At 53.4% G+C, this 12,057-nt stretch overlaps 1 protein-coding gene across 12 annotated transcripts; it reads left to right on the top strand.

Moving 5' to 3' along the window:
• Positions 1-3,055: 3,055 nt before the first annotated feature.
• UBA7 (ubiquitin like modifier activating enzyme 7) lies at positions 3,056-11,972 on the top strand. Of its 12 annotated transcripts, XM_029916051.1 has the most exons (24): positions 3,056-3,271; positions 3,359-3,527; positions 3,622-3,756; positions 3,855-3,961; positions 4,298-4,388; positions 4,462-4,591; positions 4,796-4,893; positions 4,986-5,123; positions 5,560-5,742; positions 5,921-6,028; positions 6,180-6,260; positions 6,341-6,496; positions 6,591-6,756; positions 6,837-7,042; positions 7,141-7,205; positions 7,538-7,721; positions 7,795-7,869; positions 8,119-8,302; positions 8,791-8,873; positions 9,136-9,228; positions 9,321-9,512; positions 11,043-11,141; positions 11,215-11,315; positions 11,779-11,972. In XM_029916051.1, the coding sequence occupies exons 1-24, from the start codon at positions 3,216-3,218 to the stop codon at positions 11,906-11,908; spliced, it is 3,030 nt and encodes a 1,009-aa protein (XP_029771911.1). In that variant the 5' UTR covers positions 3,056-3,215; the 3' UTR covers positions 11,909-11,972. The 12 variants fall into 12 exon arrangements, with proteins under 12 accessions (XP_029771911.1, XP_029771903.1, XP_029771906.1 ...); XM_029916043.1 differs by having other exon boundaries at positions 4,462-4,893; XM_029916046.1 differs by having other exon boundaries at positions 4,462-4,893; positions 6,180-6,340; positions 6,481-6,496.
• The last annotated feature ends 85 nt before the right edge of the window (positions 11,973-12,057 follow it).

Here is a 12,057-nt window from a genome sequence, read left to right as displayed (position 1 = left end):
AAGTTGTATAACTGATAAGGGATACTATCCAGAATATGTAAAGAACTTCTAAAACTCAACAACAAAAATCCAATTCAAAAAACAGGCAAAAGACTTGAATAGACATTTCTCTAAAGATGATATCTGAGAGGCCAGTAAGCACATTAAAAGATGCTCAAAATCAAGGTGCTTAGGTGGCTCAGTCGGTTAAGCATCCAACTCTTGATATCAGCCCAGGTCATGATCTCTCAGTTCGTGGGATCAAGTCCCATGTTGGGCTCTGCACTGATAGCACAGGGCCTGCTTGGGGTTCTCTCTCCCTTTCTCTCCCCCTCCCCAAAATAAATTGTAACAAAAAAACTTTAAAGATGCTCAATATCATTAATCATTGGGGAAGTGCAAATCAAAACTACCATGAGATACCACCTCATACCCACTGGGATGGCTACTGTCTAAAAAAAAAAACAAGGGCTAGGGAGGATCTGGACAAATTAGAACCCTTGTGCACTGTTGGTGGGAATGTAAAATGGTACATCTACTGTGTAAAACAATATGGTGGCTCCTCAAAAAATTAAAAATAGAATTACCATATGATCCAGCAATTCCACTTCTGTGTGTATACCCAAAACAACTGGAATCAGGATCTCAAAAAGATATTTGTACACCCATGTTCATAACACCATTATTCCAAAAATGGAAGCCAACCAATATCCATCCACTAATGAGTGGATAAGCAAAATGTGGTATATACATGTAAGGGCTATTATGTGGCCTTAAAAAGGAAGGAAATTTTGTAATATGTTACAATATGGATGGACCTTGAAGATAGTTGCTAAGTGAAATAAACCAGTCACAAAAAGATAGTCTAGCCCTAATTTCAATACTTAGTACATATGACACACCCAGTAAATGTTTATTGAATAAAAAGAAAATTATATACTACTTCATATTCATTAGGATGGGTATTTAAGTTTTCTTTCTTTCTTTCTTTCTTTTTTTTAAGTTTACTTATTTATTTTGAGAGAGAGAAGAATAGGGAGAGAAACAATCCCAAGCAGGCTGCACTGGCAGTGCAGAGCCCACTTGGGACTCGAATCCATGAAAAGTGAGATCACGACCTGAGTCAAAGTCAGATGCTTAACCAACTGAGCCACCCAGACACTCTGGGCATAAGTTTTATTTATTATTTTTTTAAAGGAAAAACCAATGTTGGCTACAATGTGAAGAAATAGGAATTTTGTATGCTGGTGATGGAAAACAGCTGTTGGTCTCTCAAAAAAATTAAACATTACTGTACAACCTAGCAATTCTACTCCTAGGTATTTCCCCAAAGAATTGAAAACAAGTACTCAAATACATTTTCAAGAATGATCATAGCAGCACTGTTCACAATATCCCAGAGGTGGAAACAACTCAAATGTCCGTCAATAGGTGACTGGATAGACAATTTGTGATATATGCACACGATGGAATATTATTCAGCCATAAAGAAGGAATGAAGCACCAATACATGCTAGAGTTTGGATGAACCTCAAATATACACTAAGTGAAAGAGAAGATATCAAAGGTCACATTTTGTATGATTCTTTTCACAGAAATATCCAGAATATGCAAATCCCTAGAGACAGAAAGAATCTGTGTTTGCCAGGGGAAGCCAACCAATAAGTAGTGATTAAGTCTTGAAACTAGAGAGAGGTAGCTGTACAACGTTGTGAGCACACTGACTGCCACTGAATTATACACTTCAGAATGGTTATTTTAACATGAATTTTACCTTAATTTAGAAAACGAACCTATAGGGTGCCTGGGAGGCTCAGGTGGTTGAGGGTCCTACTTCCACTCAGGTCATGATCTCATGATTTGTGAGTTCGAGCCCTGCATTGGGCTCTGTGCTGACAGTTCAGGGCCCACTTCAGATCCTCTGTCCCCATCTCTCTCTGCACGTCTCCCTCTCACGCTCTCTTGCTATCAAAAATAAATAAACATTAATAAAAAGAACTTACGACCACATCTGATTTAGCTACTGTACAGTTTTGTGGGGGAACTGTGGTCTGTCCTCTGGAGAACTGGCCCCAGGTTCCTAAAAGGCAGACGGACACATCCATGGGGAGGGGTACACAGGACCTCTCTACGTTTTTGTTTTTTTTTTTACAACTTCCTTGGAGTCTATAATTATTTCAAAGTAAAAGGTTTTTTTAAAAAAATTTTATGTCTTTATTTTATATTGAGAGACAGAGTGAGCTGGGGAGGGGCAGAGAGAGACACACACACACAAGAATCTGAAGCAGGCTCCAGGCTCTGAGCTGTCAGTGCAGAGACTGATGCGGGGGCCTGAACCCACAGACTGTGAGATCATGACCTGAGCCAAAGTTAGACACCTAACCAGCTGAGCCACCCAGGTGCCCCATCAAAGTAAAAGTGTAAATGAAAAGTGAGGACACATGTGATCATGGCTGCCCCATGTCTGCCACACTTAGGTCTGGCACTCAGACTGACCACCCTCTTTGAGTCCCAAGACTCATCCCTGACTGGCTACCAAGAACTGCCATCTGTCCTGGGCTGGCAGCTGTGGGCAAGGAGGAATCTTTAGCCTCTGAGGAGTTGGCCCAGGGCCAAGCAGGTGGGTACTCCCAAAGATGTCAGCCTCCAACTGGCTCTGGGGTTTGGGCCCCCTGGGGACAGGACAATGTAATCTCATAAAGGTCCCAAAGCCTCTGGGATGGGGCTGGCTTTACTCTGTGGTGGACCAGGTGAGCCCTCAGGACACGGGGGTTTCTGCCAGCACTCTGTGGGCAGGAAGCCCATTCAGGCAGCGACACTGCGGGAAATGGGGCCTGAGGTTTGGGACATCTAGGGAGCCACAGGAGACCATCGCCTCCAGCCCACATGGATCCTTCCCATTGCTCCCTTCCTTAAGAAAGATGCCTGCTCTCGCAGAGGTCAAATAGACCCAGGAGTCTGTGTCACTTTGCCGGTGCCCTACAGCTGCCAGAACTGTTCCGGAAGGTCTGGAGGCGGGACTAGCAGGACTAAGCCGGCTCAGTCTAGTTTTACTTTCACTTTCATTTCCCTGAAATGACGGAGAAGCCAGAAGAAAGCATTGACTGGTTGCATCCTTCAGTGGCATAGATTTTGTACCCGTGCACTAGCCATAGTGAGGCACTGGCCTTTGGTGGCACAGCCTCCCACGCAGCGACCTTATCTATAAGCACTGCAGCCTGGTGTCCAGCCTCAGGATGACTGTCCCGGAGACCTCCAAGTTGGTGGATGAGGAGCTATACTCACGGCAGCTGTGAGGCCCGAGATGGGGAAGGAAAGGGGGGGGGGGCTTTCTGATTTCTGATCTCCGGTTGCATACCTTCTTTGTCCGCATCTGCAGGTATGTGCTGGACTTGCCGGCCATGCAGAAGATTCAGGGAGCCAAGGTCCTGCTTTCAGGCCTTCAGGGCCTGGGGGCTGAGGTGGCCAAAAACCTGGTCCTCATGGGTGTGGGCAGCCTCACTCTGCATGATCCCCACCCTACCTGTTGGTCTGACCTGGCAGCCCAGGTGAGGGTCAGCAGGAGTTGAGGGGAGGCTATGGGCTCCCAGACCAAGGACCCGAGAGACATCTCCTTGCTCAAGCCAGACTGTCTCTCTCTAGTTTTTTCTTTCAGAGCAGGACTTGGAAAGAAGCAGGGCTGAGGCATCTCAAGAACTTGTGGCTAAGCTCAACAGAGCCGTCCAGGTTTGCATCCACACGGGTGACATCACCAAGGAGCTGCTGCTGGACTTCCAGGTACCCTCCCTGCACCACTCTCCAGGTGAGCCCCGTCCCTTCCTCTAGCCCTGAGCTGAGCAGCAGTTCCAGCCCTGTTGATCATGGGGTCCATCCAGGTGGTGGTGCTGACTACCTCGAAGCTGGAGGAGCAGCTGAAGGTGGGCACTTTATGCCACAAGCTCGGAGTCTGCTTTCTGGTGGCCGATACCCGGGGCCTTGTGGGGTGAGCGAGACTATCTGCCCAGCTTACCACATCACAGGCAGCAACGGGTCCCAGTGCTTTTCCTAGCCCCAGGCCTGTCCCAGCGCCCCTCCACCCAGCCCCAGGCCTGTCCCAGCATCCTCTTCTCATTCTGGGCCTCAGTCCTACCCCTCTGCTTCTTCCACCCCGGCCTCCAGACCCACTCCAGTAAGTCCCTCAAACTCTAGCTTCCAAGCCTCTCCCAGCATCCCTTTCCAGTGCTGGCTCTCTGAGCTTGCCCTAGTGTCTCCTTCCCTCCACCCCAAGCATGACGATTAACCACTGAGCTGTCTCAGTGACCCCTACCGCCACACCCAGGCAGCTGTTCTGTGACTTTGGTGAGGACTTCACTGTGCAGGACCCTACAGAAGCAGAACCCCTGACAGCTGCTATCCAGCACATCTCCCAGGTGGGTGTTGAAGTGTGGGTGCTCACCTGCTGACCAAGGAGAGCACCCCTGAACCAAGCCACCTCTTCTCCAGGGCTCCCCTGGAATTCTTACTCTGAAAACAGAGGCCCAAAACTTCTGCGATGTGGATTTAGTGACTTTCTCGGGCATTGAGGGCATGGTGGAGCTCAATGGCTGTGATCCCCGGCCTATCCACGTGCGGGGTAAGCCAACCCTCTCCACCACCAGGCTCAGCACCCAAGCCCCAATAGGAGGCACACACAGCCTGGTTCTGGTCCTTGGGGATAGGTTCTCCCTTTACCTTTTTCAGCATGGAGCAAGGTCAAGGACACAGATGCAAGACAGGATAGAGTATAACGAACTACTCAGGGTCAGAAGTCATACTGATGAGGCTGGATCTCCCCTAGAGGACGGAACCTTGGAGATTGGGGACACAGCAAACTTCTCCTGTTACTTGAGTGGTGGGATTGTCACTGAGGTCAAGAGGCCCAAGACTGTGAGTCATGTGAGTGCAAGTGCATCTGAGGTAGGGGAGCTTGGGAGCCTCAAGGGACCCACAGTTTCTGAACCTGACCCTGAGCTGAGTATCTGCTACAGAAACCCCTGGATGTAGCTCTGCTCCAGCCCCATGTGGTGGCTGGGGAAGCTTACCACGCCCGCTGTCTACATCAGGCCTTCCGTGCCTTGCACCAATTCCAGCACCTCCATGGCCGCCTGCCCCAGCCCTGGGATCCTGTGAGTGGCCCCTCTGCTCTTCTCTCGAGCCTCTGACATCTTTCTGACATCTCACCTGCCAGGAGGCAACAATGATTATCTCACAGACCCCAAGTTATAATCCCAGAGGCAGTTTCCCACTTACACATAGGAAATGATAACAGTGTCTCTAGGCCAGAGAGTGGATCCCTGAAAGTACCAGGCACAAAGGCTGGGGACCCTGCCACCTCCTAACCACTCAGTTCTGGGCTGAAATCTCTCCCCACATTGATGAAGCCCCCATGGGCATAGTCTAGGCATTCTCTGGTGGAGCTGCGCAGTCTGGCAACTGGTTTTGGCCTTCACACTCAGGCTCTGCTTCCTCTTCTGTGGAAATGGGGGATGACTGCATGAAGGGTTTGAGTAGGGGGTGGAGCTCAGGCCAGGGCTGCTGTTCCCACAGAGGTCTACCCCACAGGTTGATGCAGCGATGGTGGTGGGCCTGGCCCGGTCCCTGGAACCACTGAAGGGGACAGGAGGAGAGCCGCTGGAAGAGCCTCTGGATGAGGCTCTAGTGCAGACAGTCGCCCTGAGTAGTGCTGGTAGCTTGAGCCCCATGGCAGCCATCATGGGTGCGGTGGCTGCCCAGGAAGTGCTGAAGGTGAGCATAGGCACAGGCAGGGTGGGACTGGGAAGGGTGTGGAGATAAGTGTGGGTGCCAGAGGGTGCCCAGTACCAGACAGTGGCCTTGGAGGTTTTGCCCATCTAGTGAAGCCCAGCCAGGATCCTAGTGGGGCTGGAGCTGGTAGCAGTTCCTACACTGAAATGCTGGCCTCTAGGCAATCTCTGGGAAGTTCATGCCCCTGGACCAGTGGCTTTACTTTGATGCCCTCGATTGCCTTCCAGAAGATGGGGAGCACCTTCCCAAACCAGAGGACTGTGCCCCGGTAAGAACCTGGGGTAGGGGTACAAGCCTTCTCCAAAATCAGGACCAGGGAAAGAACAGGAATCCTGAGATCCTGACCTGGAAAAGTTAGTATAAGAGGGAGACACAGCATGGTCCAGTGGCTATCACTGACCCCTGTCTTTGTCCCTTAGAGACACTGCCGCTATGATGGGCAAATTGCAGTGTTTGGGGCTGGTTTTCAGGAGAAGTTGAGCCGCCAGCACTACCTCCTGGTGAGCTTTGTGGTCCAGTTGGGAGACATCTGCAGGAGGGCCAGGCCAGGCCCTATGCGTAAGGCTGCTTCTGCTGGCAGGTGGGTGCTGGAGCTATCGGCTGTGAGCTGCTCAAAGGTTTTGCCCTAGTGGGCCTTGGGGCTGGCACCAGTGGGGGAGTGACTGTTGCCGACATGGACCACATAGAACGCTCTAATCTCAGCCGTCAATTCCTCTTCAGCACAGTGGACATTGGTGTGAGTGCCAGCCCCTACCCATGCCTTGCATCCTGGACTGTCCTCCCGCAATGTCCCCCCATACACCTCCAGCATCCTCCTGCTCTTTTCTCAGAGGCCCAAGGCAGAGGTAGCTGCAGAAGCTGCTCGCCGCCTGAATTCAGACTTGCAGGTGACCGCACTCACCTACCCACTGGATCCCACTACGGAGCACATCTATGGGAACAACTTCTTTTCTCGTGTGGATGGTGTGGCTGCTGCCCTGGACAGTTTCCAAGCCCGTGAGCACTCGCCCTTGAAACTCAGCCCCTGGGTCAAGGCAGTGCCAGCCCCACTCGTGACCCTCTGTCCCTCTCGCTAGGGCACTATGTGGCTGCTCGCTGCACCCACTATCTGAAGCCGCTGCTGGAGGCAGGGACACAGGGTACCTCAGGAGATGCTTCAGTGTTCGTGCCATGGGTGACTGAGACCTACAGAGCCCCTGCCTCAGCCTTAGCCTCTGAGAATGCCACTTACCCTGTCTGTACCCTGCGGCACTTCCCCAGCACAGTTGAGCACACCGTGCAGGTAGAAAGCAGTCCAGAAAGCCCTAGCCCACCCAGCTCAGTCCTCAGCTGCAGGCCGATTCCCCATGTGACACCTCACGGTTCCTCTCTCCCCTACAGTGGGCCCGGGATGAGTTTGAGGGGCTCTTCTGTCTGTCTGCAGAGACCATCAACCATCACCAACAGTAAGGCCACCAAGAGGGGTGGATGGGAGGGGCACCTGGGTGGCTCAGTCAGTTAAAAGTATCTGACTTTTGGTTTTGCTCAGGTTATGATCTCCCAGTTCTTGAGTTGGGGCCCCACGTCGCGTTCTGTGCCGACAGGTTCTGTGCCTACTTGGGATGCACTCTCCCCGCCTCTCTCTCTGCCCCTCCCCTGCACTCTCTCTTTCTCAAAGTAAATAAATAACTTTTAAACACTAAAAAAAATGTTTAAAAAGGAGGGGTGGTTGGGAGTCCAGAGCCTCTAGCACCAGAGTCTTCAGGGCTTAGCCTCAAGGCCCCTCCTCTCTCTGCAGGGCACCTACTTCTCTGGCAGAACCAGATGGGCTAAAGGTGCTGACCCTGCTGCAGGAGGCGCTGGGTGTCCTGAGAGAGCGTCCACAGACCTGGCAAGACTGTGTGGTGTGGGCTCTTGGCCACTGGCAACTATGCTTCCATAATAGCATCATCCAGCTGCTGAATCGTTTCCCACCTGATAAAGTGGGTGGCTAGGGATTAGGGGGCTGAGGGCTCAGGGGGACCAGACTGAGCCCAGCAGCCTCCATTTCCCTAGGTGCTCGAGGATGGAACTCTTTTCTGGTCAGGTTCCAAACAGTGCCCCAAGCCCTTGGAGTTTGACGCCAGCCAAGTAAGTGGGGTCCCTTAGGAACCCCAGTATAGGGATGTGGCCCTTCAGAGCAGAGGGGGGGCCCTGTTCTGCATTCTTCAGAGATGAACAGATGCTGAGGAAGATTGCTATGTTTGTGCACGTGTGGGTGTCCACATGTGAGACAGAGAGGCAGACACTCAAACAGATCCACAAATGGATCTGCTACCCCATGTACTGGTACTGTTCACTCTACCCATGCATCTTCCCATGCTTTTGCTCTGACTGCAGGACACACACCTCCTCTATGTGCTGGCGGCCGCTAACTTATATGCCCAGATGCATGGACTGCCTGGCTCACGGGACCAGACTGCACTCAGGGAACTACTGAAGTCGCTGCTCCTGCCTGTCCCCCAGCACCTGGCCCCCATCTTTCCTAATGACCTGGAGCTATCTCGGGCTTCTGCTGAGTTTGGTGAGGCTCCTGACTCTGGCCCCCTATGCTGCCATCCAAAGGCATAGCCCTCAGCCTATGCTGCAGAGGGAAGATGGGGCCTGGGGACCCTGCAGCCAAGTCACTATCTCTCAGTCTCTCTGATTTTGCTTCTTTCGAGGCCTGGGCTCATCCTCTAGCCCCTAAGTAGGCCTTCTCCCTGAGAGCCATACCTCTGCACCCTGGCAGATTCTCAGCTAAAAAAACCAAAAACCAAAAACCAACAACAAAAAAACCCCACAAACCACTGGACACTGGAGAGCACCTAGTTATGTTCCTCACGTGAGGACAGAGAGAATTGGTGCATGAATGCACGTGCGCACACACACACGAGTAGGGCTGTAGCATCAATCAGGGGGTCTCCCTAAAAGTGGTAAGTTTAGGCTTAGGAGAGACCAAGAATAGGCACCAGGCTCCAGGGAGAGCACAGAAGGTAGGGCCTAAGAACTTCCACCCCCTTCCTCTGACAGGCCCTGAGCAATTGAAGAAACTGCACAAAGTCCTGGAAGTCTGGAGCGGGAGCCCTCCCCTCAAGCCCCTGAAGTTTGAGAAGGTGGGAGTCCAAGTAGGGGTTAAGGGCCAAGTTGGGGAGGTTGTTCAGGAAGGTCAAGTCCCTTGGCCTGAATTCTCCTTCCAGCAGGACCCCCAAAGCAGATCACCTTCTCTGAGCCTCAGCTTCCTTATCTGATAAGTGGGGAGATGTAAGCATCCATCCACCCCACAGTATTGTGGGAAGACCTGTACAGTGACATGTGGTCAGCAATGGTGAGGGACTCTGGGGCAATGTTAACATGACTGTGACTTGGGCCTCACAGGACAATGATAGTAACTTCCATGTGGACTTTGTGGCAGCAGCGGCAAGCCTGCGAGCTCAGAACTATGGGATCCCTCCTGCCAACCGTGCCCAGGTAACTCTGCCCCTTGGGGCTCAGGCCTAGGGGTGGAGGTCAAACCCTAACCCTACATCTTGGGCCCAGACCAAATCTCTTATCCTTGGCAGAGCAAGCGAATTGTGGGCCAGATTATTCCAGCCATTGCCACCACTACAGCAGCTGTGGCTGGCCTGCTGGGCCTGGAGCTGTATAAGGTAGTGGGCGGGCCACGGCCCCTCAGTGCCTTTCGCCACAGCCGCCTGCATCTGGCTGAAAACCGCTTTAACCGCTGGGTGCCTTGCGCCCCAGCCATCCAGAAGGTGAGCCCTTGACACCCCCAACCCCCACACCAGGCCTGGGTTCTCCTTGCACCTACCAAAACAGGCTCTACTGTGGCTTCGGGTTTGTAGCAGAACCCAGACTCTGGGGGAGTCCTTAAGACTCCCTTCAGCCCCCTTCCTGCTGTGAAGCCAGACTGGGACCTGTCAGACACAGGAAGCAGCCGTCAGCCACCCCCAGCCCTCCACTGCCTCGGGTCTGGGGGAGCTGCAGCTTTAACTCATTAGTGGAGCCAGACATCCCTCAGAGCCTCCTCCTTCCAGCAGAGCCCTAAGGGGGAGGTGGTAGGGAGGGGGGACTAGAGCCCTGGCCCCAACAGAGCCTAACTTCAGCCTGCATGGCATGGGGATCCTGGCCCACCCTCTCCAAGCTGAGTTAAAGGCCACTGAGTTCACTACCAAAGGTGGGGTTGTGTGCACTCATGTCATAGGTGTGAGTGCACAGGGGTCTGGGCATCCCTGGCCCTGACATGTGTGGCCATGGAGGGAGGATGCTTGCACATCTGTGTGCCAGATGGGAGTACAGGACTGTTCTTCAATGTGGGCTTGTGTGGGTGTGCATGTGAGTACATATGCGGGTGTTCCAGGCTGTGTGCATGTGTGTTCCTTCAAATGCAGGGCTGCAAATGCCCCTGGCTGTGTGCCCAGGCTAGGCAGTAGTTAGTTGACATTTTTGAGGGGCACAGGAGAGGGGGTGGAGAGAATACCCTCACCAGGGGAGAGGGGAGAGGTCATGGGCCAGCACTGGGCTTTTGCTGGGATCCCTCAGGGCACAGTACACAGACCCCCTTTGTGAAGGGCCTCTCCTCTAGCACATAAGCTGCCTTTGTCTGTGGTAGAGGGGGAGGGAGCAAGGGAGGATCCCCCCAACTCACCTCTGGCCTCATCTCAGCTTGACCCCACTGTGCTTTCTGGAGGCGGGGTTCTGCCCCTGGCTGCCTGCCACCCTCAGCTCCAGTCACCAGAATCCCAAGACTCTTGAAATGGGGAAGGAAAGGGGGCAGGAAGAGGAGGCCCCGCCAGACGGTGTTCCTGCTGGGGTCTCAGCCATCGGGGCCCTAGTGGTCATTGTGCCCCTGGATCCTCTGTGCCCACGTAGTCCAAGGCCCTGGCAATACAGGATGAACGGGCAGGATGTACCCCCCAGCTTCCAGCCTTGCATTTGAGGATCAAGCTGCTTTATCAGACTGCAGCGGCCCTGCTCCTGTTTCCTCAGGAAGCAACACCCCCGTCCCCCCCAGTACACACACACACACAACTAGCCTGTGTGATGGATTGCCTGTTTCCCTGTGCGGGGGCCCCATAGCCCCATTTCCTGTGCTGGCCCCAGCATAGGCGGGGAGGGTACTGAGACTCTGGGCCCAGATCCCACCTTCCAACCCCACCCCCCTGGTTTCTGCTTCCTGCCTCTAGTCCAGCTCCTCCCCTAGGAAAGGGGCCATCAGCTGCTGGTAATGGGTAGGGGGAGGGTGTGTATGAGAAGCTTCTCATTCCTCCCCCCACCACCCTCAGTGCCATCACCTGACATGGACCTGGACCTGTTGGGACTGTCTGAAGGTGCCTGCTGGGCAGCCAGAAAGGACCCTGAAGTCGCTGCTGGCCCATCTCCAGGTGAGCCCCATTCCTCCTCCTCGCCTTCAGGTTTGGCCCAGCCTGGCCTAGCTGGCACCTGATCTTTCTCTAGGAACGCTATGGGATGAGGGTGAAGATGCTGCTTCACGGCAAGGCCCTGCTCTACTCAGCAGGGTGGTCGCCTGAAAAGCAGGCCCAGCACCTGGCCCTTAGGTGAGCCCACACCTGGCTTTAGCCAGGATTTGTTCTGTCCCTGGAGGTTGGAGGTGGGAGACATGATGAAGTCTTTCCTCTTCCCAACCCCATTTGGGCCTCTCACACCCTCCTGAAGCTTTCTTTTGCCAAATGGAGCCAGCAAATGGGCTGGGGGTGGGGCGAGGGCCAAAAGCCTGAGGAGGGGCCTCCAAGCTGCCTGCTTGGCCAGCCCCATCAGTTCTTCCACACCCCGTTAAGCCCCCCTTTCACAGCCCACTCCCAGGAGACTCACAGCTTCCTGCCTCCTGCCTGCTGCTCCTAAAATAGTTTCAGATGTTTCCTGTCTTAAGTTGCTCCTGCCCCTGGCTTGGGCTCCTTATGGCCCATCAGCACCCTCTGGTCCATGTCAGGTCACTCTGCCTACCACTGCTCACCTACCCAATCTCTTCCAACCTCTTCCCCCCCCACCCCACACTACCAGGGTGACCAAACTGGTGCAGCAGGTGACAAGCCAGATGATTGAGCCTGAGCAGCGAGTGCTGGTGCTGGAGCTCAGCTGTGAGGGTGAGGAGGAGGACACTACCTTCCCACCCTTGCACTATGAGCTGTGACAAGGCCCATCAGCCCTGTATCCTGAGCCCACAGTAGGCACTCAATAAACACTTGTTGAAGGAAGGTGTAAGTGGAGAGGATGGATGGCAAAACATGGGGCAGTAATACACAGGGTGAGTGATGTGGGCATGACGGGGACCCCTGCAGG

Source organism: Suricata suricatta, chromosome 12 (genome assembly GCF_006229205.1).
Source record: "Suricata suricatta isolate VVHF042 chromosome 12, meerkat_22Aug2017_6uvM2_HiC, whole genome shotgun sequence".
NCBI classification, from domain to species: Eukaryota; Metazoa; Chordata; class Mammalia; order Carnivora; family Herpestidae; genus Suricata; species Suricata suricatta.
Note: the sequence above shows the minus strand (reverse complement) of the source record. Positions and strands in the feature narration are given on the sequence as shown.